This window comes from Trachurus trachurus (assembly GCF_905171665.1).
Source record: "Trachurus trachurus genome assembly, chromosome: 6".
NCBI classification, from domain to species: Eukaryota; Metazoa; Chordata; class Actinopteri; order Carangiformes; family Carangidae; genus Trachurus; species Trachurus trachurus.
The window spans coordinates 4,915,062-4,942,124 of record NC_139897.1 but is presented as its reverse complement, the minus strand read 5'-3'; the positions used below and the strand labels follow the sequence as shown (position 1 = coordinate 4,942,124).

General features: G+C 41.1%; 1 protein-coding gene across 1 annotated transcript in view; it reads left to right on the top strand.

Moving 5' to 3' along the window:
- Positions 1-26,747, top strand: part of insc (INSC spindle orientation adaptor protein) — a 47,518-nt gene extending 20,771 nt beyond the window's left edge. Inside the window, exons 7-13 of the mRNA XM_083972853.1 lie at positions 6,847-6,972; positions 19,887-20,058; positions 21,648-21,826; positions 21,926-21,992; positions 23,682-23,837; positions 25,339-25,415; positions 26,476-26,747. Coding sequence (XP_083828979.1) covers positions 6,847-6,972; positions 19,887-20,058; positions 21,648-21,826; positions 21,926-21,992; positions 23,682-23,837; positions 25,339-25,415; positions 26,476-26,604 — 906 coding nt within the window. The 3' untranslated portion in view covers positions 26,605-26,747. The remainder of the gene's footprint in view (positions 1-6,846; positions 6,973-19,886; positions 20,059-21,647; positions 21,827-21,925; positions 21,993-23,681; positions 23,838-25,338; positions 25,416-26,475) is intronic.
- The last annotated feature ends 316 nt before the right edge of the window (positions 26,748-27,063 follow it).

Below are 27,063 nucleotides of genomic sequence, written 5' to 3'. Positions count from 1 at the left end.
ATCACATTCAAGTGGAAATTAATTTATGGACTGGGAGCAGGAAATTCCAGTGAAGTGTATCTGTATAAGATTACTCCATCTCCACTGATGTATGTGATTGTGAAAGCCCGGTGAGGTGTGAGATCCTGACATCAGTGACAGTTGAGCAGCTGTGATTTTTACCCATACTTCCCACCTCCCAGTTTTTGACTGAGGGGACTTCTTTTGATATTATATCCTCAACCTTCACTTCTATCTGGCCTCACCCCTGCTACAGTCAGCTTCACCTTTAGCCAGGGCATCATTCAGACCAGCAGAGCTGCAGTTATCTCTTTTGTGTCTCTAAAAAGCTATTTCACTGTGAGATAAGACGGGGCCGACCAGACAGCAAGCCTCAGTTAGCCATTAGTTAGCTAGCCGCTTCCAGGATGCTACTGATAAGACCCTTCCTGATGGTCCCACACACGTACAGAACAACACACACACACACCTCTTTATTCCCAGATCAATTCTGTCAGTTCCCATTAGGAGGAAGCATTGATCACAATGCAGGTTGCTCAGGCGTCTTTACCTTTCTGTCAGCTCCGCCTCTCTGAACTCCCTCAGTCGCCCCAGTGGCTGAACTCTCAGAGAAGTGTCTGAGAGAAACGTGGCCTCCAGTGACTGCTAATGAATACCCAATACAAAACATCATCCACCTGCTATTTGAATTAATTTGCCTCCATACTGTCACATATACACCCTTTACAGTAACGTGATTTTTCTGGCTCGTATCCGAGTTATTCACTCATTATTTTCTGCAGCGTGCTGACTACAACAGCAATTAGTTGTTTAAATGCCAGGACGAAGACCCTTCATCTCTTTACCTGTGTTTCTGTTGACAGACAGTGTTTAATGTGGTGTGTTGATCTTGTGGCGGATTCAATGTGTGGTATTGAAGCAAATAAATAGAGCTACAGATTTACTGGATCTTCAGGTTTTATTATGTTGTTGGTAGAGGCACCATGGGTGGAGTGTAACTATAATAAAATAAAATAAAATATATATAATATAGTTTATTTATTGACATCTATCCATGCAGTATCTTTGTCTGTTTGCTGTTTGGTGTAAAGCAGGAAGCTATAGTGGGGTTTACCAGAGTGTTTTTCATTTTAACAGCTGTCTGCTGCTGGAAACAGCAGAAATGAAAACTGTGAGACTGAACCAACGACCAAAACCAGGAGGAGCAAGATGCTCAAAAGTTAATCAATGTTGAAGTGGGTTTATAATTGTTAACAACTCCATTTACATATAAGTCAACAGTTTTTATTGTAAAAAAAAGAAAAAGAACATAGCTTTAAATTGTAATAATTTAATGATAATTAATTATTTGTTTAATTACAAGAAATTAATCGTAAGAAATTAGATTTCTTACATTCTGGTGAACTAAAGAATCAATTTGAACCATACTTAATAAACCATATGCCTTAAATGCATGTATGGTTCATTAACTTGTTTGCTTTTCTCATATCAAATCAAATATATGCATGGTATTAATGACAAGCGGGATGCAAATGATCTTGGAAAGATACCAGAAAGCCAGTGAGATGTTCACTTTCATGTCTAGTTAAAATATTGTGTATTATATAAACCATATAAACCGTATTCAATGTTTTATTCTCATGAGTCTCGTATATGTGGTTTACTCAACTACAGAATAAAGCACCTCTCCATAATTGACAACTTATCAGACTGAGTAATCAAACAACCTTGACTGATTTGTCACAACTGAATGTACTGTGCCCATCTGGTAGGACTATACAAAGGTCAGAGCAAATTATTCAAATTTTCTCCAAACATTATCCATATCTGCCTCTCAACATTGATATTTTTAGGTTAAATTATAGTCTCATTGTATGTCTTTGGACTGCACACACATGGACCAAGGCAAGAAGAATATAATATGAGCTGACAGTGTTTAATACTGAGCCATGTGCCACCTCATAAATCAAACAGCAGCTGGAATATTACAGAGAAAATGTTGCGAGTTCAGTGTCCCACTGTTTACTTACCATCATGACGGATAGTGATCTGAACGTGTTCATGTTGGCTGACTCCTCGTATGTGTCTTTGTGTGGGAGAGAGTGATGTGGCAGTAGCTCAGGCCTGGTCAGAGTCAATGTGCCATTTAAACTGTGCGGACAGAGACAGAGGAGATATTTCGAGTATGAACAAAAGTAGAAGAATGAACTGTGGTTTGGGGGCTCACGTTAGGGGTTGGGTTCAGACAGTATCTTCTTCCTCATTGTTGTGTTGGCAAATCAGGATCTAAACTGCCTGCTGCCTCTTGCAAATCCAGAAACTGCAACACCCCAGAGCACAGATTTCAATTCAGAAAACTATGAGATGGAAAGAAATTACACGCCGCGTAGGCCTTCACATGCAAACACATGGATAGAGAGGCATTTTTAAACGAGTAGTGGAGTTCCACATGATGACGTTAGAGCAGCAAGTACGAAAAAGCATGAGTGTGAGAACAAATGCGTTGTGTGGGTTTCGTTTAAAGGATGAGGATGAAGTCATTGGAAACAATAGAACTGCAAGTTGTTTGATGGGGAAGGGAGAGAAACAAATGACAAGCTCAACAGTCTGGAAAAGCAGGAGTAAATCTGTAAAGATAAAACAAACAGCCAGACGCTCCCACCACAGACTGGCTTAATAAAATTGTTTCTAGCTTTTATTTGTCTTGTAATTTATATTTTAGTCTTAAGACTCATTCACTGCTTGTTTACTTCATCTTTAAATTACTTAGAGTGTAAAGACTTGTGTGCATGCTTATACACAAATATGTTACTGTGTGTATGTTATTTAATTACAAATTCAACTATATAAAATAAGTACATAAAACTCCATGATAAAACTGTATCATCAGTAGAGTATAAGGGCCTGATCTACCTGAGGTTTGCATGTGTATAAATGTGTGCAAACGTGATGTCCCTTCAAATAAACAAGCTCATTCCCGGTGTGCACTGAGGACTGCATCTTTAAAATGTACAAAACAACACATATGGCCTAATTAGTACCTTTTACTTTAATTAATATATACAGTATACTATTGGGCGTTTCTGCCCTGCTGTGCACAATACTGGGAAGAGAAAACACAAATAGCTTGACTCAAGCACACACACTGTGATTTACTAGGCCTGGAAGTAAATTGTGATGAGTGTGACTGCATATGAATTTAGTACGTTTGGAATGGGAGTGCTAATCAGCCCAGCATCATGCATGGCTGCTGTTACTGCAGCAAGGAGGAGAAAGGCACAACATAAAAGTATGTTTGGAGTTTTTCTCACTTGTGATGGAATGAACAAATAAGTTAGTTATTGTATCTCTTGTCTGGGTTATTCCAGCTACTGTAACTGTTTCTGCCGGGGTCTCCCGAGGCAGTTTTTCAGTCCCAAGTCCTTAAAGCTACAGTACACAGAAGTAAAGGTTTCTGCACACTCAGGACTCAGTAAATAAATCCAAGTTGGGTTTTTATGCAGTTGTTGGTTTTACTCTTAGTATATCACCCACCAGTCATACACCAACCTAAATGTATACATACGTTACCACAAACATGCAATTTAGTACTCTTAGCCCTGTCATGCTAGCACCTCTGTAAAGCTGTAGTCTGCTGAAGCACAAAAGTGATTTGCAGAAAATGCTAACATTAGCAAGCTAACACACAGTGACAATGCAGTCTGGTTCAAGTTCATAGTCTGCCGTGGTTTTATTTTAGTTGAGTAAGTTAGTATTTGAAGGTCCAGTGTGTAATAATTTGGAATATCCTACCCATGAATATATTAGTATAATCATTATAAAATAAAATCTGTTTGGTTTTCGCAGCCTTATAATTCTTATTTTATATATAGTATACATTTAGCAAGGGTCTTGTTTTAGAGAGTGTCACCATCTTGCGCCGCCATGTTTGTACGGCAGCCCGAACGGAAAATCCAGCCAGAGAGCGTGTTTCAAGAGTTTTGAGAAGAAGAAGGCGGAAGGAAAAAAGGAGTAGTAAACAGCATATCATAAAATGGTTTAGATCTTCAGATCGCTCCATGCTCCTGAAATATATAGTTGTGGGAGACAAGTTTTTTTTAGTCACACTGGACCTTTAACATGTGAGAATAACTACTAAACCTAAAGGCACAGACAGAGTCTAATATAATGTCAGTAGTATTAGCTGTATTTTCCCCCCCCCAATTTTATGTCTAATTTATTATTTTAAACCCAAGAACAAAAACCCAAAATTGCATAATACCATTCAGAGGCTCCCCAGAGACTGTCATAGTTTTTTTTTAAGTAGCATTTGCATCACACACAAAAACAACAGGATCAACAGCCTCTTCATCAGCACCTGAACGCAGCTTGAATCCGCCTGCGCCTGCCGAGGCTCTGTGGGGTCTCAGAAGGTTCACTGAAAACTGTCTGACTGTGTTGCCGGTTCTTCCAGGGACGGCGGACCAATATTGTGTAGGCAGCGAACAGGGAAGAGGGGTCTGGCTAGAGGGCAGGATGATTAGCCACTCCAGGCCCCAGCAGCATGGCCTTCACGGCGTATGAGACATGCCAGCCCAGTATAATGGCCTTATTAGTATAATGGTGGTAGTTACTGGCTTCGTCTTCCCGCGTGTAATTCTGTCTATCTGCGCAGTGAATAGAATTCAATACCTGCAAGTGTTTTTTGTCAGAGGGGTGTTGTATTGTAGACATGGAGCCATTACAGGAGCTATTTTTGTTTGTTTACACCAGAAAATGTTCAGCTATTATGGCTGGCAAATCATCTTTATTTTTTCTCTTGTGTTTTCCATTCATGAAATATGTATATTTTGGCTGTTTCGGTCTGACGTGATAAATTGTGTGAGTCATTTGATAGGTTCTGTGGTTGGCAGGCTCGCTGAGTGAAGCTGCCCAAATCCATCGGTCATCTCAGGTCTCCTGGACTCTTTAAAACCAGCATGCTGCTGTTGGCTTTGGGCTGCGGGACCTGATGGATCTCACAGCACAGTCTGAACAAGGAGCAATTTGATCCGTCGTTTTGCACACATCACATGTCATGTGTGGTGTATAATTTGGTGTATAATGTCAGGCCTGCGAAAGTCTCAAAAGAGCTTGTAGTCTTAATGAAAGTTGTTTTTTCCAGCCGAACCAGCATTTTGTCCTGCAGTTCCCCAGGCTCCTGGAGAGAGAGAATTTACTGAACCAAAGAGCGTCCCCTTCACAGATAAACAAAGGAAGGATCTCCTTCTGAGAATGTGACATAGTGTACCTCATCATGTGGTTTTGTTGGGCCAAAGCAGATAGCACTGGAAAACATATTCCAATATGTCACTGTCTTTGAGTTACAGTCTTGGACAGGTCTCAGGGGCATAGAGTATGACCTGTTTTGGGGTTTGCAAACAGTTGCCAAGTCGTATCAAGCTCAAGTAGCATCCACATCTGCTAACAAAGGAAAGCACAGCAGTGAAAGCAAACAAATGTGTGACAGTATGAACTGTTCAAAAGTTGCTCGCTCACTGTTAAACAGTAGGTTTGAAAAAAGACTGAGGAGCCTAAAGACTGTAAATAAAATGAACAAATGAAAGACAGAATATATGGATAATTAATAATTTAGAATAAAATAATATGGATGCGTTAGGGATTTCCTTCTCTAGAGGTTTGTCAGTTTTACTCAAGGCCTTAGTTTCAAAGTTTGCTGGAGTTGGATGAGTTTATTAGTATCCCAGCATATGGTGAGCCCACTGATGGAGGGAAGAGACAATAGACTGAAAGGCAGAGGGACACTCATATCAACCTTGGGTTAGATGGGTTCATACAGCAAGAACAAAAGCTGTTTGAGTTAGAAACCCTGCCATGTATACCTACAGTCAAGTTAACAGGAGGCAGGAAACACACACACACACACACACACACACACACACACACACACACGGCTGTTGGCAATAAAAGTTGATATCCTGTTTGTCAAATTGTATTCATTTCAACAGAGAAATAAAATTGTAAATTGATTATATAAAATTAATGAAGAGCTGGTTGGTCTATGTCATTTCAAGTCCATTAAGTTATTAGTTAAAGGGATAGTTCACCCAAAATTCAAATTTCACTCATTATCTACTCACCCTCATGTCGACTAAGAGCTGTGAGAATTTTCAGAGTCCTCCGTGCCTCCTCGGAGTTACGGGGGGGTCCGCACAGCAGTATTTGTCCATATAATGGTTGTGAATGGTGCTCACTTTTCTTTATCCAAAATCCCAAATACCTCCATACTGCTAGTCTGTAATGTCCCTCTTGAATTGAAGCCCCGACATGAGAAATTGTTCCGCCGGTCAGCAGTGAACTGAGACACTGGGAGCTTCCGCTTAAAATATAGACTTGTTTCATTTAGCGACATTAGAGACGAGCAGTATGGAGGTATTTGGATGTTTTTTGGTGTGTCTTTTTGGACGAAGAAAAGTGAGCACCATTCACAACCATTATATTGACAAATACTGCTGCGCGGACCCCCCCGTAACTACGAGAAGGCACAGAGGACTCTGAAAATTCTCCCAGCCCTTAGTCGACATGAGGGTGAGTAGATAATGAGTGAAATTTGAATTTTGGGTGAACTATCCCTTTAAATGTACTATTGCATTTTGTGCAGTGTAGATGTTTCAAGGAAACACTTGAATCAGTCCAGTGGTCAACCAGGCATTCACCATGTTGACCTCTCCAATGCAGCTGATGAGTATAATTCAGGTTCAAGATGTCATTTGTCATTTGCTGCAGATTTGAGATAACTCAGTATTGTGTAATAGGCCTATTTGTTTTCAGTGGTGTGATGTAACATCACATTTCCCCTGTCCACAGGAAGGAGCTGTGGTGGCCCTGTTTAAGATCTGCAGGCAGGACCGCTTCAAAGACCTCTATGCCCACGCTCTGAGAACAGTGGCGTCCATCTGCTGTGTGGAGGACGGCATCAATCAACTGGACAAGGTAAACCTCAATCTCATCCAAACACCACCCTCCTCATTACAACTATCTACTATCGACACCAAACCTTATTCTAACCTTAAAGGGATAGTTCACCCAAAATTGAAATTTCACTCATTATCTACTCACCCTCATGTCGACTAAGGGCTGGGAGAAGTTTCAGAGTTATCCGTGGCTTCTCTGAGTTACAGGGGGTCTCGGCATAGCCCGAAATGCGAAATTGTCCCGAAAAAAATTAAATAAGTCTATATTTCAAGCTTGTTTTGTAGCGGAAGCTTCTCGAAGCTCCTCTTCCTGGTTCGTCAAATTTGGACGAACTGGGAAGAGGACGGACCCTGGTTTGTCCAAATTTGACGAACCGGAAAGAGGAGCTTCCGCTACAAACAAGCTTGAAATATAGACTTATTTAATTTTTTTTGGGACAATTTGGCATTTCGGGGCTTCAATACAAGACGGACGGTATTTGGATGTTTTTTGGTGTGTCTTTTTGCTACAAAGACAGTTGGTATCCATTTGCAACCATTATATGGACATGCACTGCTATGCCGAGACCCCCTGTAACTCAGAGAAGAAATTTCAATTTTGGGTGAACTATCCCTTTAACTCTATATTTCAAACAAGCCCGTGAGGCTCTGTGTCCAAGTGAGGACTCATTTTGCAAAAATGTCCATAAAGGATTAGAGTTGAGGTAAAGAGCAAGATAATGATAGCTGATTGGATCATTCATTACTGTAATACAGGGACAATAGCCACTGACTCAGAGATTCATTGTACATAAATGAGCAGCAGTTGGTCTGACAGGTAAACATTCATCTGCAACACATGCACAGGAAAAAATGCATGTGTGGAAGAAAATGGGCACGAACTTAGATTTTCTTGTTGGCTGTGTGGATGTTGAGAGAGAGAGAGAGAGAGAGAGAGAGAGAGAGAGAGAGAGAGAGAGAGAGAGAGAGAGAGAGAGAGAGAGAGAGAGAGAGAGAGAGAAATAGGGAGAGAGGAGATTTCAATCAAAACTAAGTAAGTACAGTACTTCCAGTAAAATTCCTTGGCTACCTCCGGCCCAGACAGATTATGTTTACAGTGATCAGCTGAAAGGTGTAGCTCAGACCTTCCCAGCACCACAGTATACTCTGTTCAGCCAAACTCCCACTTTCCATGTTATGACTGGGAGGCTGCAGTTTGTTTTCACAGGTGAATGTCCGCCAACAATGGCTACAGGAGGAGGCCTGGCTGCACACACACACGGTGTGATTATGGACTTGAGGGAATAATAGTTAGATGAAAGACTTAGCAGAAGAAAAGTCCGTGTTACTTAAATGGGAAATGAAATAACCTCTTCTCTTTACAGTTAGTTTACAACTGCAAAATACATTTCTTGAAACCTTTTTCAGAGCTGTAAACACAAAACTCAGCAATCAAACTACTTTCATTAAATCTCTGACGCTTAATGCAAAACCAAACCTAAACCTTAAAAATAGTTTTATCTGTGTTTAAAATCAGACTCTGTTTTCACATCATACACAAGACAATCAGAATAAATGTATTTCATATTGTTTCTACAAAATATTCACAACTCAGTCAGTAATAGTCTGACCTGCTGTATGAACCGGAAGCAATTCTTGGTCTTGCTCTTCCTCTCCTTACTCCTCTACCTCTCAGACAATTTTCCAACATAGTTTCTTTCAAACTTCAACCGTCTTCAACCTGAGCTCTCTGACTTGGTTCATGTTATTTTCATCACTTGATTAGCAAAAAGTTTCAGCAACCCCAGGAAGACAAGTTTATTCATCTTAATGGGCTATCCTCTAATCAAAATTCAAATTCAATTTTCGAAAAAAAGAAGTGTGAGCAGTTTTGAGGTATGTCTAAGCAGATCTTTACTGGTGTGTGACCTCTAAAACCTCAGTTTACTAATTAGCATAAAGACTGCATTTCAGTGCACAGTGTGTTTTAGAGAGTAAAATTGCGTTAGAGTTGTGTGTGTGTGTGTGTGTGTGTGTGTGTGTGTGTGTGTGTGTGTGTGTGTGTGTGTGTGTGTGTGTGTGTGTGTGTGTGTGTGTGTGTGTGTGTTTGCTAGCTGCTAGCTTGCTAGCCGGGATTTGCAGTTCCTCTGCAATTTCCATGCAGCTTCTTCTTTCACCCGGTCATGATAGCAGCTGGAGGAAACACAAAATAAACAAGGCTTCTGCTGCCACAGCTGCACCAAACTTTCCTCTTTCTGGGAGTTCTATTGGCTGATTAGTAGACGACACGTAGGTCGTAGCAGCTGCCACACTGTGAGATAGTCATCCTAAATTTCTGACACTGTCAGAATTTTATCTCGAATCACCTTTGGTCGCAAGACGTTGACAACGGCCGTCCTTAAAGGGGACATATTATGGAAATATCACTTTCTGAAGGCTTTTTAACATATTTGGGTGTTTGTTTTGCCTTCCGGCCCCCAGAATGTAAGAAATGAAAAAATAAATCTGTAATTTTCAGGCTCCCTAGGTTGAAATCCATGTGGTTTTATGAGCTGTTCCCTCGGTTGCTGCTGTTCCTCGGAAGCCTAAGCCTGTTCTTTGAAGCGTGCCGCTATTCCCTTCCTGGGACTCTATAACTGTTCCCTTGGTTGTCTGAGAATGATGTAACTAGTTTTCTAATTTGCATAATACCACCCCTACCTGGTACCAGTGGTTCATTTGCATTTAAAGGGACAGGCACTGAAACCAGCCGTTCTGAACAGGGCTGTTTTGAACGGATGAAAAGAGCTGTGATGTTTGATCCTTGGGGTATTTTGACCAAAGCATGTCACAGACATGTCTTTAAGACACCTGGGAACTATTTTAATTTGTGGAAAAGGGGAATAATATGTCTCCTTTAAACCTGTGTCACAGTGCAACGTAAGACCTCCGTTTTAGAGCCACGACCAAAGATATTTCCACGTTTCTCCTACGATGGTCATCTTTAGTCTGGGACAGCCCAAAATCATACGGTGTATACCGGCCATAAGAGAGGCTGTGTACTTAGGTCCACCACTACTCAAAAATGTCCACTTTAATCTGTCTCTTAATCTACTGTACAACTACAGTATGTGTTCTCACTGCGTAGAGCTGAGGCCTATAGAGCTGCAGCCACTACTGGCAGATTAGATTGTAAAACGTAGAGTAGAAACCGGCAGAAGCTGCCAACCTATTGGTTTCACTGCTTTATGTTTATCACATCATGAATAATTGATGTTGCATGTACACGTAGGTCCTTTACATTGTTTTGCAGGCAAACACTTAACTCATACGTACTCTATGGATTTATTACTTCACTACTAAAAAGAACCTTTGGACTGCAGTCGTTGAGTCTTCCAGCTTTCTATTTATTTGATTAAATTTTCATGAATGAGGTCACTAGCTGCAGCCACCTCAGGGTTGGTGAGCCACCATTAAACTTTCTAGCTGTATAATTTTAGGATAGGAAGCGGCGAGAAAATAAGCACACTAGTTAAGTATGTGTTTTTTTTTTCTGATGCCAGAATTATTGTGCACACACAAAAAGATGAGTCATGAGTTACAGTCAGTCTCTGTGGTCCCCAGAAATGAGGTTATTATATAAGGCAGTCCTGACCGCTGGGCTTACGGGTCAAACATTTAGACCCCAGTGTCTTCTCACTGTGTTTGTGTCTCTATGTGAAGGGATTAGGTGAAACAGCATGAGAGAAAACTAATGATACAGCCTTCTGTGTTTGTCATTGTTTTTTCCCTATTGAGAATTCATCCACAATAAACAACAGACGCACCTGTGTCAAGTGAGCATTTACAGAAAGACAAATATAACCTGATTCCGGTGAATAATGATGCCACAACGGTGTCTGCATTCACATGTAGAGCAGCTGGGACAGCGCGAATCATCCAAGTGTGAAAACTTTTTAACGGGAACCAAAGTCCGCTCATGATTAGCAGCCTCGTCCCGGGAGAGGGGCTGTCAGGCAAGTCTACGCTACCAACCGCTCAGCAGTGATCGCTCAGGCTTGAGAAAAACAACTGTCACTGTTGAAGGGTGATTGAAAAAAGAGGCTGGTGTGCACCAGCACTGCTCATTGGTGAATATACAGTCAACTTCTTAGTTTTACTCCAGCAGGAAAACTGTACAATCACAACACGGTGAATAGGAATAGTATCGATCATGAGCGAGATGTACAAAGAAAAAACTTCCACATGAAACATGGAGGGTTGATATCTATAAAACAGAATCAGACTAACCCTTTTTAACACATAAATCAGTGTTAGAAAAATAATAATAATATTAAGAAGGCGATAAGAGAAATAAGACTAATCCATTTATCCATTATTCGTACAGTGTTGTGGGGGCTGGAGCCAATCCCAACTAATAGGGCAAGGGCGGGGGCAGGGTAAACCCTGGATTAATATACAATTATTACAATTATTCTTATATTTCAGATTCATTTTTCAGATCATACATCTTCCAATCACAACAAAAATACCACTGATCATTCATTTTCACATATAGAAATATGGAAAACACTCTTGCTACATCCTCTGAACTGTTGCTCAGTATAAGAAAGATATTCACAACAAGATGTCCAACTATACGTCCTGTAAGTACTAATGTATTTAATCTGTGAATTCAGAGCACACAAACACTAAAACCTGAAACAAATGAAAAGTATATAACACTGTAAATATACAACACAAGACCAAGTAATGTAGAGAAAAGGTTTGAGCAACTGGAACAGACCATGTTCTTGTGTATGATAAATAGAGGAGATACATATACAGTATTACATACTTAACATATATTCTATTATTAAAATTACTTTTCTTGGTTTTGCTCCTCCTCCTCCTCCTCCTCCTCCTCCTCTACATCTTGGATCATTTCCCTCCATTATGTCTTTCAGACTTCAACCTGGTTCATGTTGGTGTCATCACTTTGTTCCAATCAGGGTGAACAGTTTAGAGTTGTTGCGTCTAAGTGATGACACCTGTGCCTGTATCCTCTTACCATTATGCATTAAGAGTGCATTACAGTGCACAGTGGGTTTTAGCCAATTAAATTGTTTATGGTTTTGCCAAAAGAGTGATTGATTTAATAAATTCTACCCTGTGCATATCTATAGATTAGAGAAGGGGCCGGTGAGCATTTCACTCCTCTCAGCTAAAAGCCCACGGTTCTACAATATGAAATTACACTACAGGACAGGATTAGAATAATCATGAATACAACTCACACTACACGTGTTGTGTAATGATAATTTTCCTCTCACTCAGTCCTGTTATCCCATGATGTCATAAGGTATTTTAACCCTCATGTTGTCCTCCTGGGTCAAGGAAAAAAGGAAGGAAGGAAGGACGAAGGGAAAGAAGTTAGGAAGGAAGGAAGGAAGGAAGGAAGGAAGGAAGGAAGGAAGGAAGGAAGGAAGGAAGGAAGGAAGGAAGGAAGGAAGGAAGGAAGGAAGGAAGGAAGGAAGGAAGGAAGGAAGGAAGGGAGGAAGGAAGGGAGGAAGGAAGGAAGGACAAAGGGAAAGATGGGAAGAAAGAAGGAAGGGAAAAAGGAAGGAAAGATAGAAGGAGGGAGGGAAGAGATTGGGTCAGTTGGGTCAATAAGGAAGGAAGAAGTAAGGATGAAGGGAAGGAAGGAAGGAAAAAAGGATTGTGGAAAGAAGGAAGGGAAAAGGGAAGGAAAGAAAGATGGAGGGAGGGAACAGATTTGTTCAAGGAGGGAAGGAAGGAAGGAAGGAAGGGAGGGAGGGAAAAAGGATTGTGGAAAGAAGGAAAGGAAAAAAGGAAGGAAAGAAAGATGGAGGGAAGGAACAGATTCGTTCAAGGAAGGAAGAAGAAGGAAGGAAGAAGGGAAAGAAGGAAGGAAAGAAGAAAGGGAAAAGGGATTGTGGAAAGAAGGAAGGGAGAGAGGAAGGAAAGAAGGAAAGATGGAGGAAGATTGGGTCAATTTGACCCAGAAGGACAACGGGAGGGTTAAGAATGGGAGAGTTCACAGGATTTACCCTGCTGACATATTGCCCCCCCTCTCCCTCTTTTTCAAGTCTTCATGTGGTGTAAGATGAGAGGAGGAGTTAGACCTTTTCATGTGTTTGTAGGTTTTAGATTCTGTTCCTTTGACGCTCGCCCTGACCCACTGTGCAGTTAAAGAGGAGTTGGGCATCGTTCTATATCTGGGAGAAGGAGGAAGTCGGTGGGGTGGGGTAGGGGTGGGGGGAGATGTTTCCACGTCAATGAGACGGAGGTGGGGGGGTGGGGGGGGGCTGTTTCCACGTCAATGAGACGGGCTGGCACAGCACTGCAGACGTCCACATAGTCAAAAATAGAGAAATGCCCCACGAAACTTGGTTTGTGGACGTTCGTCAGCAGACAGGACTGACAGGTGATGCTCTGCCTCACTCTGGCTGCTCGTCTCTAAACTATAGTTTTCAGGAGAGTTGTCTAACAGACAATGGCGATTCTGGGGGGTGGCCTGGGGTGGCACTGGCCACCCCTGAAAACTCATTGGCCACCCCTGTGGCCACCCCAAATTTGATAGGTAGTTGTTGGTTAAGTTCGTCAACACAAGAAACAAGAGGAACGCTGTCACACACTCCTCTACACACAGTCACTGTAGCTGTGCCTCGCTCCGCTCTCTCTCTCTCTCTCTCTCTCTCTCTCTCTCTCTCTCTCTCTCTCTCTCTCTCTCTCTCTCTGTCTCACACACACACACATACATACGGGCGCATAGGTCGCGCTTGACCGCTAATAAACGGTAAATGCGCTATATCGCGCTAATTGTACAGTGTTGAAATTAACACACTTTATACAGAGTGCAGTCAGACACCAGGCTAAAGAGAGAGGAACAGCAGATCCTCTGACTGCGCAGTCAGCTGCAGGTGAGTGACAGACAGGTGACTGTGAACCAGCGACACCAGTGAGGCACAAGTTAACGTCCGTTTGTGGTCAGACCTTCCGTCACGGGGTCGGGGACGAGCTGCTGCATAACTGACACACATCAGGCTACTGTAGCCTAGGCTAAGTCCTCCTGTTAATATGTTTGCTGTGAAATAGGACTAGACTATATAGCTGTGCAGTACCTATTCTTAGTAGACCGGAAAGCAGCAGATGATAGAAGCGTCATTACAACCAGAGGAGACAGGAGATTTTTTATTTTTTTAGAGAATTGAGACTTGACTTGAATTTGGTAAAAAAAAAAAAAAAAAAAGAAGAAGAAAAAAAGACTTGTGAACATCTCTGGCCCCCACTACTTAACTTTAGTTTTCATTCTTGCATTAGAGCATGGCATTTAATGTTTTAATGTCATGCTGTAATTTTCTGTCATGTTTGTACATTTACTAGCTATACATAATGAATATTGCACTGAAGCTTGATTTTAAGAAAATCGTGAATCAAATCAGAATTGTAATATCTGCCCGAACAATTGCAATTAGATCTTTTCCCAAAATCGTTCAGCCCTAGATGCACTTAAGAATATCCATGTTCTGTGTTTCTAAGAAACTTGTTCTGTAAATTGTTTACTTGTGATCAAAAATCTGAAGCTCAGTGCTGATGCTTTTCTGTAAATACTATAGTTTTCTAATAATAATAATAATAATAGCAACTTCTTCCAGTTCTAGGCTTACAATTACAGGTTAAAGTCCCACCCACTCCATAGGCTGCATACAGATAATTTTTATATGGTTGAAGAGACAATGGTGTAGCTACTTGCTCATCCCTAGCCATCTGGCCACCATCTGTGTCACCTGTATTGTTACCTACGTTTGCTTTACTAATTTAGGCAGCATCTTGTGATTAAACAAAAACACACGTGTGCTGGCAAAAAACAAACCAAAAAATCAAATTCCAGTATCTCCAACAAATTTAGATGTAAGATAAATAATAACATAAACCAAGCATGTTAAGAGCAATTTCAGTTTTTTCTTACAAGCATAGTTTATCTTTTGCTTACAGATAGGCCTACACCTTTTAATGAGGCCTATCTTTAAATATTAAGCTTTAATTTGAGTTTTTGGGTTTCTTCTGTTGCCTAGATTGCTGTGTTTATTTAATCACTAGATAGGGCTTCAATTAGTAAAGAACACACAGGTAACAATACAGGTAATACAGATAATGAGCTAATGACTGATGAATGTTATTCTATAGGATGAGTTAAGAGCAGGTGAATTTTGCTACCCTGATACAAATTGTGAAGAGGTGAGGACTTTTATCCACTACAAGGCTCTTAGAAAAGCTGTACCCTATCCTGAACAATTACTGATTAAAAACCGACATGTTAAAACAACCAGAGAGTACCAAGAACTGTGAAAAAAATACTGTTTTTTAAAAGTTTTTTTTTTTTTTTTTTACCAGTAAACCTTTCTTCTTGACATTTATGAGACAGGAAATCATGGGCGAGAGAGAGGTAATGTGACATGCAGTAAAGAACCTCCAGCCAAGATTTGAACCGCGGTCGGCTGCGTATATCACAATAGTTTTGTTATGCCATGGCCACCCCACACTAGCTTTGTGTCCCATCTTGGCCACCCCAGTAAAAATATCCTGGATACGCCACTGCTAACAGAACAGATCATCAGAGGTGCTCTTCAGTGAATGATATCAATAGAGACTGAAGTTTAAAATGACTCCAATAATAAACAGTGTTTGTGATGTATCAGGTTCTTTCACCTCCACTTTTAATTGTGGAATATTTTATATTTCTGCTCATTTCCAGCACTTGAACGTGTGCAGGACGTTCACTATACTGCAAATATAAACTGTATAACACTGCCCCCAAGTGGATAAATATCTGTTTCATGTCAGAAGTCTCCATACTCATAACAATTCATGCACACAACAAAGATGTATGACCGCATGGCCCTCACTGAACTTCTCTAGACACATAACACACAATTTCCTTCTCTTCTTAAACCCAAACCTAATGATTCTTGATGACACATTACTGTAGGATGATGCCAGCCACATCCAGTAGAGTTTCTCAGCAGTGTATTTCCTCAGTCATTATGGGCAGATACACAAGTATCTAGTAGTAGATTTATCTCTACCACAGGTGTTGACTGATGATTTTTTGTTAGATTATTTGATTTGGATTCGTGTTTTGCTCACTTTTTATTCCAGAGTGCAAAGCAAAGTTATTCAAATTCCTGGCATTATGGGACCTACAGAAACAGACATCCTTATTGGTATTAAACATGAGGAAAGCAGGAAGACAGACGTTGATGAATGAATAAATTAATAAATTACACAGTCAGTCAATCAATCAATCGGTTAATTAATTTATTCAGTAAATGAATAAAAAAGAAAACAGAGACAGTGCACTAGTATATATTGAAACAACGTCTAGTTTTCCCTCCTAGAATTTAGGAGGGAAATGGCAGAAGATATGAAAGAGTGTCTTAATCTGTTGCTTTGGGCAAAGAAAGTAGTCTGACCTGATGGCACAAACTGAAACGGTTGACGTGAAGATGTGGATTCAAATTTCCTAACATCTAGTATGAAGTATGAATCATGTTTGTCCATGACCTGGTTCATAATTGGTGATTGGTATGTACATTCAGTCTGCTTACAACAACACTGAGCTCTGCATCCTTGCTTCTGTACTGCTACTTTCAGGATTTACTGTAACACCTCCTGCTGTGTTGGTATTCATCAGTGCATTCAATGTTAACTTAATGTTTTAACTGTAGCATACTTGGTAAAATGTGTCAAACAAGAGGGTTTGTGACCTCAGGGACTTCAGTGTCCTGACTGAACTCATCCTTAATTGTCAAGAAAAAACAAGTCAAGAAGAAGAAGAGGGAAAACAAAATCATTACAGAATAATTACTGGAGCAGCTCTGAGTGTAGTTCTATATCAACCAGAGAGAAGCCACAAGACGCTGGCTCCAACCTCATCAAATGATGGAATTGCTTTTAAATTCAAGTTCAGTGGGAAGTTTCAAATCAATCTGAAAACAATAATCTTGAATCAGTAAAGGAATCTGTGGAAGAAACTTTTGGAAACCTAGCAGGCTAAATAGTAACCACATCAACTGTCAAGAGAGTTAACTGCAGAACATATATTGTGGGGTTTGAAAAACTCATCCACAACATCTACAACCACATAGACAGACACTACAGCCCCCCACCCCTTGCTCCATCAGGTTACCCTGCCTGGCCTTCAGTTCTAACAGCTAGATGCTCCAACTGTCTCCAGCAACTCCTGCCTAAAGAATCCCAGCATCACCAGGCCCAGGCTGATGTCTTGCTGAGGGACTCCTGTTGTCCCTGTGGGTCAAATTGACTCTATCTGTTCACTTCCTCCATCCTTCCTTCTTTCCTTCCTTTCTCCCTTCCTTCTTTCCACAATCCTTTTTCCCTTGCTTCCTTCCTTCCGTCCTTCCCTTCGTCCTTACTACTTCTTCCTTCCTCTTTTGATCCAGTTGACCTGGTCTGTTCCCTCCATCTTTCTTTCCTTCCCTTTTCCCTTCCTTCTTTCGATAATCATTTTTGCCTCCCTCCCTTCCTTCCTCTCATCATTACTTCTTCCTTCTTTTTTGACCCAATCTGTTCCCTCCCTCCATCTATCTTTACTTCCTTCATTTTTCCCTTCCTTCTTTCCTCCCATCGTTCCCTTCCTTCCTTCCTTCCTTCCTTCCTTCCTTCCTTCCTTCCTTCCTTCCTTCCTTCCTTCCTTCCTTCCTTCCTTCCTCCCTCCTTCCTTCTATCTCTTTATCCTTCCTTCCTTCCTTCCTTCCTTCCTTCCTTCCTTCCTTCCTTCCTTCCTTCCTTCCTTCCTTCCTTCTTTCCCTCCTTCCTTCCTTCCTTCCTTCCTTCCTTCCTTCCTTCCTTCCTTCCTTCCTTCCTTCCTTCCTTCCTTCCTTCCTTTCTTTCGTCCTTCCTTCCTTGACCCAGTAGGACAGCAGGAGGGTTTAAAGGGATAGTTCAACACTTTGGCAATTTCCCCTTTTGCCACAATCCCTATAGTCATTAGCCGTGTTTCCACTGCAGGAGTTCCTGGTAAAGGGAGGGGGTAGGAACTTCTACAGGAACCGTCCTCTCACTCGGCCCTCTCAGTGGCCGTGTTTCCACTGCAGAGTCGGACCCCGCGGCGACGTCATGAGTTTCGAAAGCCGCTTAATCGCTGTGCGACAGTTTTGTCCGTGACGTCACCCAGGCAGGTCACAAGCACATGCACAAAAATCATAACAACGAAGACGGAGAAGGATGGAAGGAGCTGAGCATAATACATCCATGGAGCTGAGGCGGTAGGCGCGTTTCTGGTTTGTGTGTTTGTGCACATGGCGGTTGATTGTAATCCTGCTTGAGTTTTAAAAAAAGAAACTTTTCACGGCATTGTTTTGCGGTGTGATGGATCCCCAGTGTGTCGAGGTGCGCTGATATTTTCATTTCGCTGCAATGACTCAAACCCCCTCTGAATCTCCTCGGTGCTGTAGACTGCAATCAATGTCTGCACCTCATCGTCGGTCCATTTGACGTACATCTTCCTGCTGTTTTCTTGTTGTTTACAGCAGTGTCTGCTAGGCTAATGCTCCCCTTCTGCTCCCCCTTTTAAAAATGCCGGTTGGTTGTTTTTGTGCTTTCTGGTGGCGTCAGAGCCTGCTCTAGCTTTAGCCAATCAGTGCCGGGTTAACCTCGAGCCCCACCCAGGAGCTTTTCAGGGCCAAACGGAGTACCTACCCTGGAGTAGGTACTCCGTTGGCCCCCGTAAAAGTTCCTGTAAATGGCCCTGTGGGGGAGGTTCCTGCAGTGGAAACACGCACGAACGGGGCTGGCCCCGTAAAATTACCCCGAAGTTCCTGCAGTGGAAAAGCGCCACTAGTGGTAGTTTCATTACCTTTAATTATTGGTGCAAGCTCTTTTTAGATCGGCGGGGCAGAGACATGAGCTGCTCAGCGAAGACAATGGAGGTGAATGGTACTTTTGCCTGTCCCTCATCAAACTCATCAAATACACAATCCAACAACTCCAAAATGCTCCTGTGGACAAGTTGTGGCCTGCACATTCACCACGCTATGAGATAATAATGAAACATTACGAGACAGAGAGAACCTACTCCTAGGACTATAGCGATTATGGCAATAGGCGAATTTGCCAAAATGTTGAACTACCCCTTTAAAGGCCAGAACAGGATGTGAGCCGGACAATGGTGGCTCGCTGAGGTTCTGCACGCATAATTCTGTAGGTCCATATTAACATCCAAAGAAAAACACCAACCAATACATGCAGAGCAGGATTAGACCACCACCCATTGATTGTTAACATTAAAATAAGAACACTTACATTTTGGTTAGATCGCAAATTGAACCCTTAAGACACACTGAGATTTCAAGAACCACAAACTCAAGAACTAACCCCCTCTGTCAGCTCGTCCTGAGACTTACTGATCACATAATACTCAGAACTGTGTTCAACCTCAGACTAGCACTGCTTCCCAACCACTAATCATAGTAAACCAAATTATTAAATCATCAAAAGATGCCCCATCTGGAACACTATATGAATAAAACCAAAACTCAAAACAAACTTAATTGCTATCTGGCCCTAAACTGTGAATATGAATTGGCAGAGGGTCAGAGACACAAAGCAGAGACAGATTCAGAGACCACAGTCTGAGAGAGGGGAGGAGTTCAGAACAAGGAGTTCAGAACAGAGGAAACAGTCTTTCTTTTTTTCTTTCTTTTATTTAACTTAATAAATTATTTTTTTTCTCATTTCATTATTGGATTGTATTATCCTTAATTCTTTGGCAGTATTGTTCACCTAACCTTCATACCAATAAAACATGTCCATTTTAATCTGATTTACTTTTATCTCAGGTGTTTTCTCCTCCTGACAGATTGCTGTTTGTATAGTACAATAGAATAAAAAATGGTTCTAATAAATGATCATATGGTACCTAATATGCATTGTATGTCCTGCCCTGTGTAGGTGGATGGGATCCTGTGCCTGGCCGACATTCTGACTGATGACAGCAGCGTGGAGGCAGCCAGGGCCGAGGCGGCGGCCGTTGTGGCTCAGATCACGTCGCCTCACCACACGTCCACCCAGCACCTCGCCAGCTTCCTGGAGAGCATGCACGACATCGTCACCGCGCTCATCAGTGAGTGATGGCACTTTAAAAAAAAAAGAAGAAGCTATTTTAAAGCTTTCATTTGATAGGACAGTGCAGAGAGACAGGGAAGCAGGGACAGAGACTGGGGGCATGACGTGTTAAAGATTGTCTCGGTCTGGACTGGAGTCGAACCGGTGATCAGTGCTTCAGGCATGTGTTCTCTAACCACTCGACCAATGAGCAACCTTTAAACTTTAAACCGCCGGAGTCATCATGAGGACAAAAATAGGAATCAATCATGGAATTTAGAGGGGGAATGACAGGACTGGTTTAAGTTTAGTTGTTGTTTTTTTAGATTCAACATATGATTGATGATATGATTATTTTTATTTTACTTGACAATGACAGATGTTCAGACAAGGTGCTTAAATACACGCGCTCAGTTGCCAGTTTACTGGGTACTCCTGGCCAAAACTAATTCAGACTATTACAACCGTCAGGCAATGAATCCTCCTTCATGAGGTTATGATGTCCAGGTTTTATTTGGACTCTTTTCGGGAAATGGTAATTCAACCTTATAGTGATTCTCAAGGATGTAGTATGTGGTGCTGTTAAATTATACTGTGCTGATATGTTTCTATTTTCATTTATATTATCAATCAAGGCTCAATGTAGAAAAAAAGTCTCCATTTTCCCAGCAATGCTTGCTCATATCCTGAAGTTTTCATGGTTTTTCAGGTGAGAATGTGACCATTAACTTTACAAATGTGTTGTCAGTTCATCCAAATGACGCCTGCTTGAAGATTTTCACAGGTGTTTTCAGAGATGGGATTACCGTCTCAGTAGAAAGTATTATGTCTGCAGTTCTTTCTTCATTTACTGTCGGTTCTGTGTCTCTGGTGTTTAGAAAGTCCTTTTGGAAGAAATCTGATCTGAGTTGATATATTTGTAGGGATTCATTAGTCTGAGAAGAAGAAGCTGAATAAATGTGATTTATTGAACAGTTTAACAACAGCTCTGCCTGTGAGCTCAACCAAATACATTTCAATAACAACAGATGAATGATTCAGTGTGCCTTGTATCACATTTTGTTAGATTTCTACACATTACAGGATATGATAAGTCTCTCTCTGTCATTTCTCTGTCTGTCTGAGGAGATGTGAGTTTGATTAGTCACAGTACATTCAGGTACGGGTGAGTTGAAGTGAAGCTGAGCCGAGCTGAGCTGTGGATATCAGCAAGTTGTAAAATGCGTTAAACCTGAGGCTAGTTGAACAGCATCACAAAATGCATCCAACAAAAAACCCTGTTAAAGATAGGATTCATGTGATTTATTTAACTGCAATATTTCACTAAGCTGCGCCAATAAATGGGCCATGTAGCATCTTTATAGACATTAAAAGACAGAATACAACTTTAGACTGTACCTGTTGCGCCTTTTTTATTTCTACCCCTGTCAAACTGCTGAACTCCCAACTGAGGGATGAGTTGCAACAGAACGAAAACAAAAAAAAACACACACCTTACAACAGTATACTGTCAGTCTGGCTCCCTTTAGTACGTCAATTACATGATGCATTGTCTGTGTTACTGTTGTTGGAGCACTGGAGTAAGACAGCAATGCCTTTATCCCTCAGAGTTGTGTGAGAGCGCCTCCTGTGGCGAGGTGTTCCTCCTGGCGTCTGCAGCCTTGGCCAACATCACCTTCTTCGACAGCATGGCCTGTGAGATTCTCCTGCAGCTTAACGCCATCCAAATCTTGCTTCAGGCCTGCAAAGACCGCCAGAGGGTGGACACACCCTACTCCAAAGACCAGGTGCACATCAGCTGTTCTTTGTCACTGAACATGAATGTTGTGAGTAATATAAGTCATGATATATATTTTTATCTATATTTTCATTATTGTTTATCTCAGGTGGTGACAATCTTGGCAAACCTCTCAGTATTAGAGCAGTGTGCCTCCGAAGTCCTGCAAGGGCAAGGTAATATGTTTTTCATAATGATATTTGTTCTTTCTTTTGGGCAAAACTTCAGCTGACACTTGCAGTTGTTGTAACACACCAGAAACAACAGGACCACCTGTTGACGTGTGTAGTTTCAACTGAGAGAAAACCAGTGTAATTCCTCTTGAATCCTGAGGATGGCAGCATCAGTTAACATCTGTGAAGTAGCTTGGAAGTGCCTCATTTCTGACTACACAGTTCCCATTAACTCTAAACTTGTCTTAGTCATCGGATTATTGTACCATTGGTCAATTCTAATATCCCCAGTCTCCAACCAGGAAGCTACAAATCACCTGATCCTCTCTGTACCTGCTCAATTTACTCTTTATCCCACATGACACAATAACCCTGTGGCAGAGAGAATTTTTGAAAATGCAAACAAATTCAAAATTAAAGTGTTTTTTTTTACATAAAAGTCTACATGGCTCCTCCTTATGTCATAATGTTACATGTAGCCTAACACATTATGATGTTACTTTTCACCCTAAAGGTGAAGGAAGCTCATAACTACCCTAGACTGTGAGGTAACATGTAACATTACATTCATTGAGTTTAAAGCTGTACAGAAAAGAAAATTGAATTTGAGCCCACTCTGGGTCCTAACATTAGTGTAATAACTCATCTATCAGACGATGTAGGCCAAACTTTGTGCAAAATTCTATTTTTGATTAAATCCAGGATGAAAGTGAGGTAGTTTTTTTTCCGCATTGGATAATGCAGGCGCACGGATTATACGTCAGCCTGTACACGATTCACCAGCCACTGATATTGGATCCGTCATCCGTCAATCAAACATCTGAGACAACACACACACACATGGAGCTCGGTCTCGCCCCAAGCTTTGAATATCCCGCCCGCTCAATAACGACCAATCAAATTCGTTTTCCTTACTCGGATAAACTCGTGTGGCAACTTGTGACAACTCGGCGCGACAAACAGGACAAACGGCCATTTCTGTACACCTTTAAGACCAAACAAGGCATTTCTTGTTTACTTTGCAGAGCTAACACCATGTTTGTAATGAGTTTGTATTCATTTTGAATGCTGTCGTATAAGAGCTCCAAGATACAGACAGATATTAAAAAATGTTCCAAGCATTCTTTATGTTTTTAGTTTGGGTCAGGGTCTTTGTTGGAGCCACTATCAGTAATTAAGCTCTTGATTGATGTGTCTGGGTCCCTCAACCACTATCTCCTTAGTCTGTTCTGTTTTAACGAGTTTGTTTTAGTCTTTGACCCTGTAATTCAACACTGAATTGCACTGATGCAGTGAATCATGTGAAGCAAAATTGAAGACTTAGACCTGACTGATTGACTGACTCACCTCATCTTTACTGTTTGAGTGTTTTGGGACTAGAAAAACTCACTTTCTTTTTTACTGTAATGGCACTTTGCTTTAGTACTGTATAATGTCTGGCTCCACTCTTATCTACCTGAACACTGTTTTGTGTCTGAGTCTTGTGCAATTTTATGTCTGGAAAATGTCAAACTGATCATTGTATTTGGGTATTCTAACTGATCTTGTCTCTGTCATGCCAGGTTTGTCCTTTTGTTTTTACTAAACCACTCTGACACCATTTTACTTATGTTCCTTTCTGTCCTTCCTCTGATCTTTAATGCTTGGGGGTTCTTGCCTGGCTAATCTGTGCTGTATATTATTGTGTTTCAGGAATAGAGCGACTGCTGCTGCTTCTAGGAGAAAAGCCATCCTCCCCCAGCCCATCGGAGGGCGCTGCCTGTGAGCGTGTCCAACAGAAAGCTGCAGTCACACTGGCCCGTCTCAGCAGAGACCCTGATGTAGCCCAAACAGCCATCCAGCTAAAGGGTACCACAGCTTTTTTTGTTTTTTTACAACACCGTTAGAGAATTTTTATACTCAATTTTATGAAAGGAATTGAGCAAAATTCATAAATGCCTAAAAATGTAGTTGAAAATGATAAATAGAAACAATTAGCAACATTACTTAGGAAAGGTAAGTATATTAGATGCAGTTAAATACATGTTTGGCTCCATAAAGACTTGAGCTGTGTGGATGCCATGGACAAAACAGGGAAAATCAAAGAAGAAAAATTAAGAGCCAATTAGCCTATGTCATTAAAATTTGGTTGGGCCAGATGAATCCTAATTAAAAATAAAAGTGAAGTCAATTTATAAGTATAATACAATAGAAATGGCCCTTGAGTGGAGCCTTGAGGTTCTCCACTTGTAATCAGTACAGTTAAATCAACAAATGACCAACCAGAAATGATACCCTGGTTCTGTATTGAGAACCCTGGTTGAGGTTTAAATATTTATTTACTCCAAGGACCAAAGATGTCTCAGATGGTGATTTCCCAGGCCAGAATTCTGTATCTGATAACTGAAAAATCGATATAACTGTGCGGTATGTACTGTATGTCCATATATACGTCCTTGTCACATGGGAAGCAGCCCTTGATAAATACTTAATCAAACCTCATAATTTGATCTTTCTCATATATTTGCATATTAGAAATTGTATGTCCATATATACGTCCTTGTCACATGGGAAGCAGCCCTTGATAAATACTTAATTAAACCCAAGGGGGCAGTTGTCGGTCTGAGAAGTGAAGCTCACTTCCGCGTTCAAAAAACTGCAATCCCCTCGGCTTCCTCTGGGGGCTGGTGTCAGAAAGCAGCATTCTCCATAGACCCCCATGTTAAAATCGCCAACTTTACATCCTCAATAAACATGATCAAAGCCTGGTGTCAGAGCGTTTTTTGGTCTCAATCGATAGTTTCTACTCCCGCACACACTCTGAGGGGGGTGAATTTTTTTTAACTCTACCGTTTTACTATTATTAGGTTAAAACTCTGGCCAATTAGGGAGCGGAAACGTTGAGTGACAGGTCCGGACACCACTGCTTCGAGGCCAGTGGGCGGGTTCTCGGCCGGTAAATCCAACATGGCGCTGTTCAGGCCGCCATATTTGAGTCACAAAAACAACTCCCCAAAACCAATGGGTGACGTCACGGATGCTACGTCCATATTTTTTAAAGTCTATGATTAAACCTCATAATTTGATCTTTCTCATATATTTGCATATTAGAAATTGTATAAAATCCAAACATAGAAAAGTGTCCCTTCTCTTAACGTGATGCTTCCTTGGTTTGATTTCATTTAAAGGACTCTGATATTTGCAAATAAAGTTATGTCAAAGCTAGAATTAGAAAATAGATTGTAAGAAGTACTTTTACTTTGGATTCTTGCCGTTCACAGTACAGTACATGTGCTTTGCATATCTGTTTGATATCAATATCTATGAATGGGACAAGCTTGTAACATTTTTTTTCTCTCTCTTGTCTTAGCTGTTCCTCGTCTTATTGAGCTGTGCCGGTCCCCTACTGAGAGAAATAACAGCGACTCAGTGCTGGTCGCTTGCCTGGTGGGTGTAAAGTGTATGTCTATATGCTGGTGTGTGCGCAGAGCCTTAGATATGTGTAAATGACTCAATGTCCTGAATAGAAATATGAAATTTAAACATGCAAACTGTCTATTTCAGTCACACCCCTAAAATATTATGCACTCTCAGCTCCACATGATATATAGGACTTCAATAGAACAAACCAAGGGCATTATACCACAGGTCTGCATGTGTAAAATCAGTGCAGCAAATTACCGTCCAATTTAATTACATCCACAGGGCAACATTTGAACATCGAAAATATATCACAACCACAGTATCGTTAGGGCATGTTGAGATAGCTGACCGATTCACATCATCTCTAATGTTGTATGTTTAAATATGTACATATCATGAATAATATCCCTGCTTGTACTTTATCATTCTCTCGTTCTGATGATAATGATTAAAACCAGATCTTAGGGCCAATGAGGGGATTTGAAGCGCATAATGGTCAGGAGCTTAATTGGGCTGCCTGGCTGTGCTGAGAAATGCCTTCTTCTTCGCTGTAACCACACTTGTCAGTCTATTCAAATTAACGTGATTCTATTTTATCCTTTTAGCCAAGGGTTAAGTAGTGCATTTGTAGGTGTTGAATTTTTATCTTCAAAGAACGCTGAGCTCTCACAGATCATTTGTAATCTTAAATGTAAATGTTGGGGGCTCTCAATGGGTTGGAGACGTCACACATACGAGTCGACCGATGCGTTCTTGTTGGCATGGCAGATACGAGGGGAAAAAAATATTATCCTGTGGTACTTGGAGAGATTTTTGTTGTTGTTGTTGTTGTTTTGTACTGGTTTTTAGTTTAATCAGGTAGCACAGTTTCACCAGTTTGTCCTTTGCTCCTAAAGGTTTTTCTGTAGTTATTCATTATTTCACCTGCAGCTATAATTATGATTTCATATGTATTTTTCTGAATGAAATGTGCATGTTTGATTACAGCACTTGCAGAAGGAAGTTTTGCTTGTGAAAATGCACATGTCTGTATGTTTCGTGTCTTTGCACACATGTGTGCTGACCTGCATGTGTGTGTCTCCAGGCTGCCTTGAGGAGGCTTGCAGCAGGGTGTCCAGACAGCATCGAGGCAGCCGACCACCAGCAGCTCATCAAACCGCGTCTGGTTGACTCCTTCCTGCTGTGTTCCAACATGGAGGAGAGCTTTGTGTGACGGCCTGCACACTGAGCACTGAGAGCGCCGAGCTGAACTCATCTACATGATCATGTACATGTACTGTTGCTGTGTGATGACAGGGGGGAGACCAAAGAGCTTCACTCCTAATCATCCTGACTGAAGCTTTGAATGGACACTTTATGTTTGGAATCTAAAGGAAGTGTGACTGTATAGTTTGAACAGGTACAGAAGACATTTACATTTACATGTATGTATATATAATTATATGCAAATGTGCAAATGAGTGTAGTTTATCGATCACAAAAATGCAATGAATGTATGCAGAAAAGGTGTTAGAGAACACGTCATTAATTCATTTTATTCAACAGACTCTTTTACATCAGTAATTATTTTATACGAGTAGGAGCTACTTTTCAAAAAAGAAAGAATAACCTGGTCTGGGTTGTATGCTACCACTGTGCAAATTTGTGCTCTCGTCTGGAGAGGTATTACAGA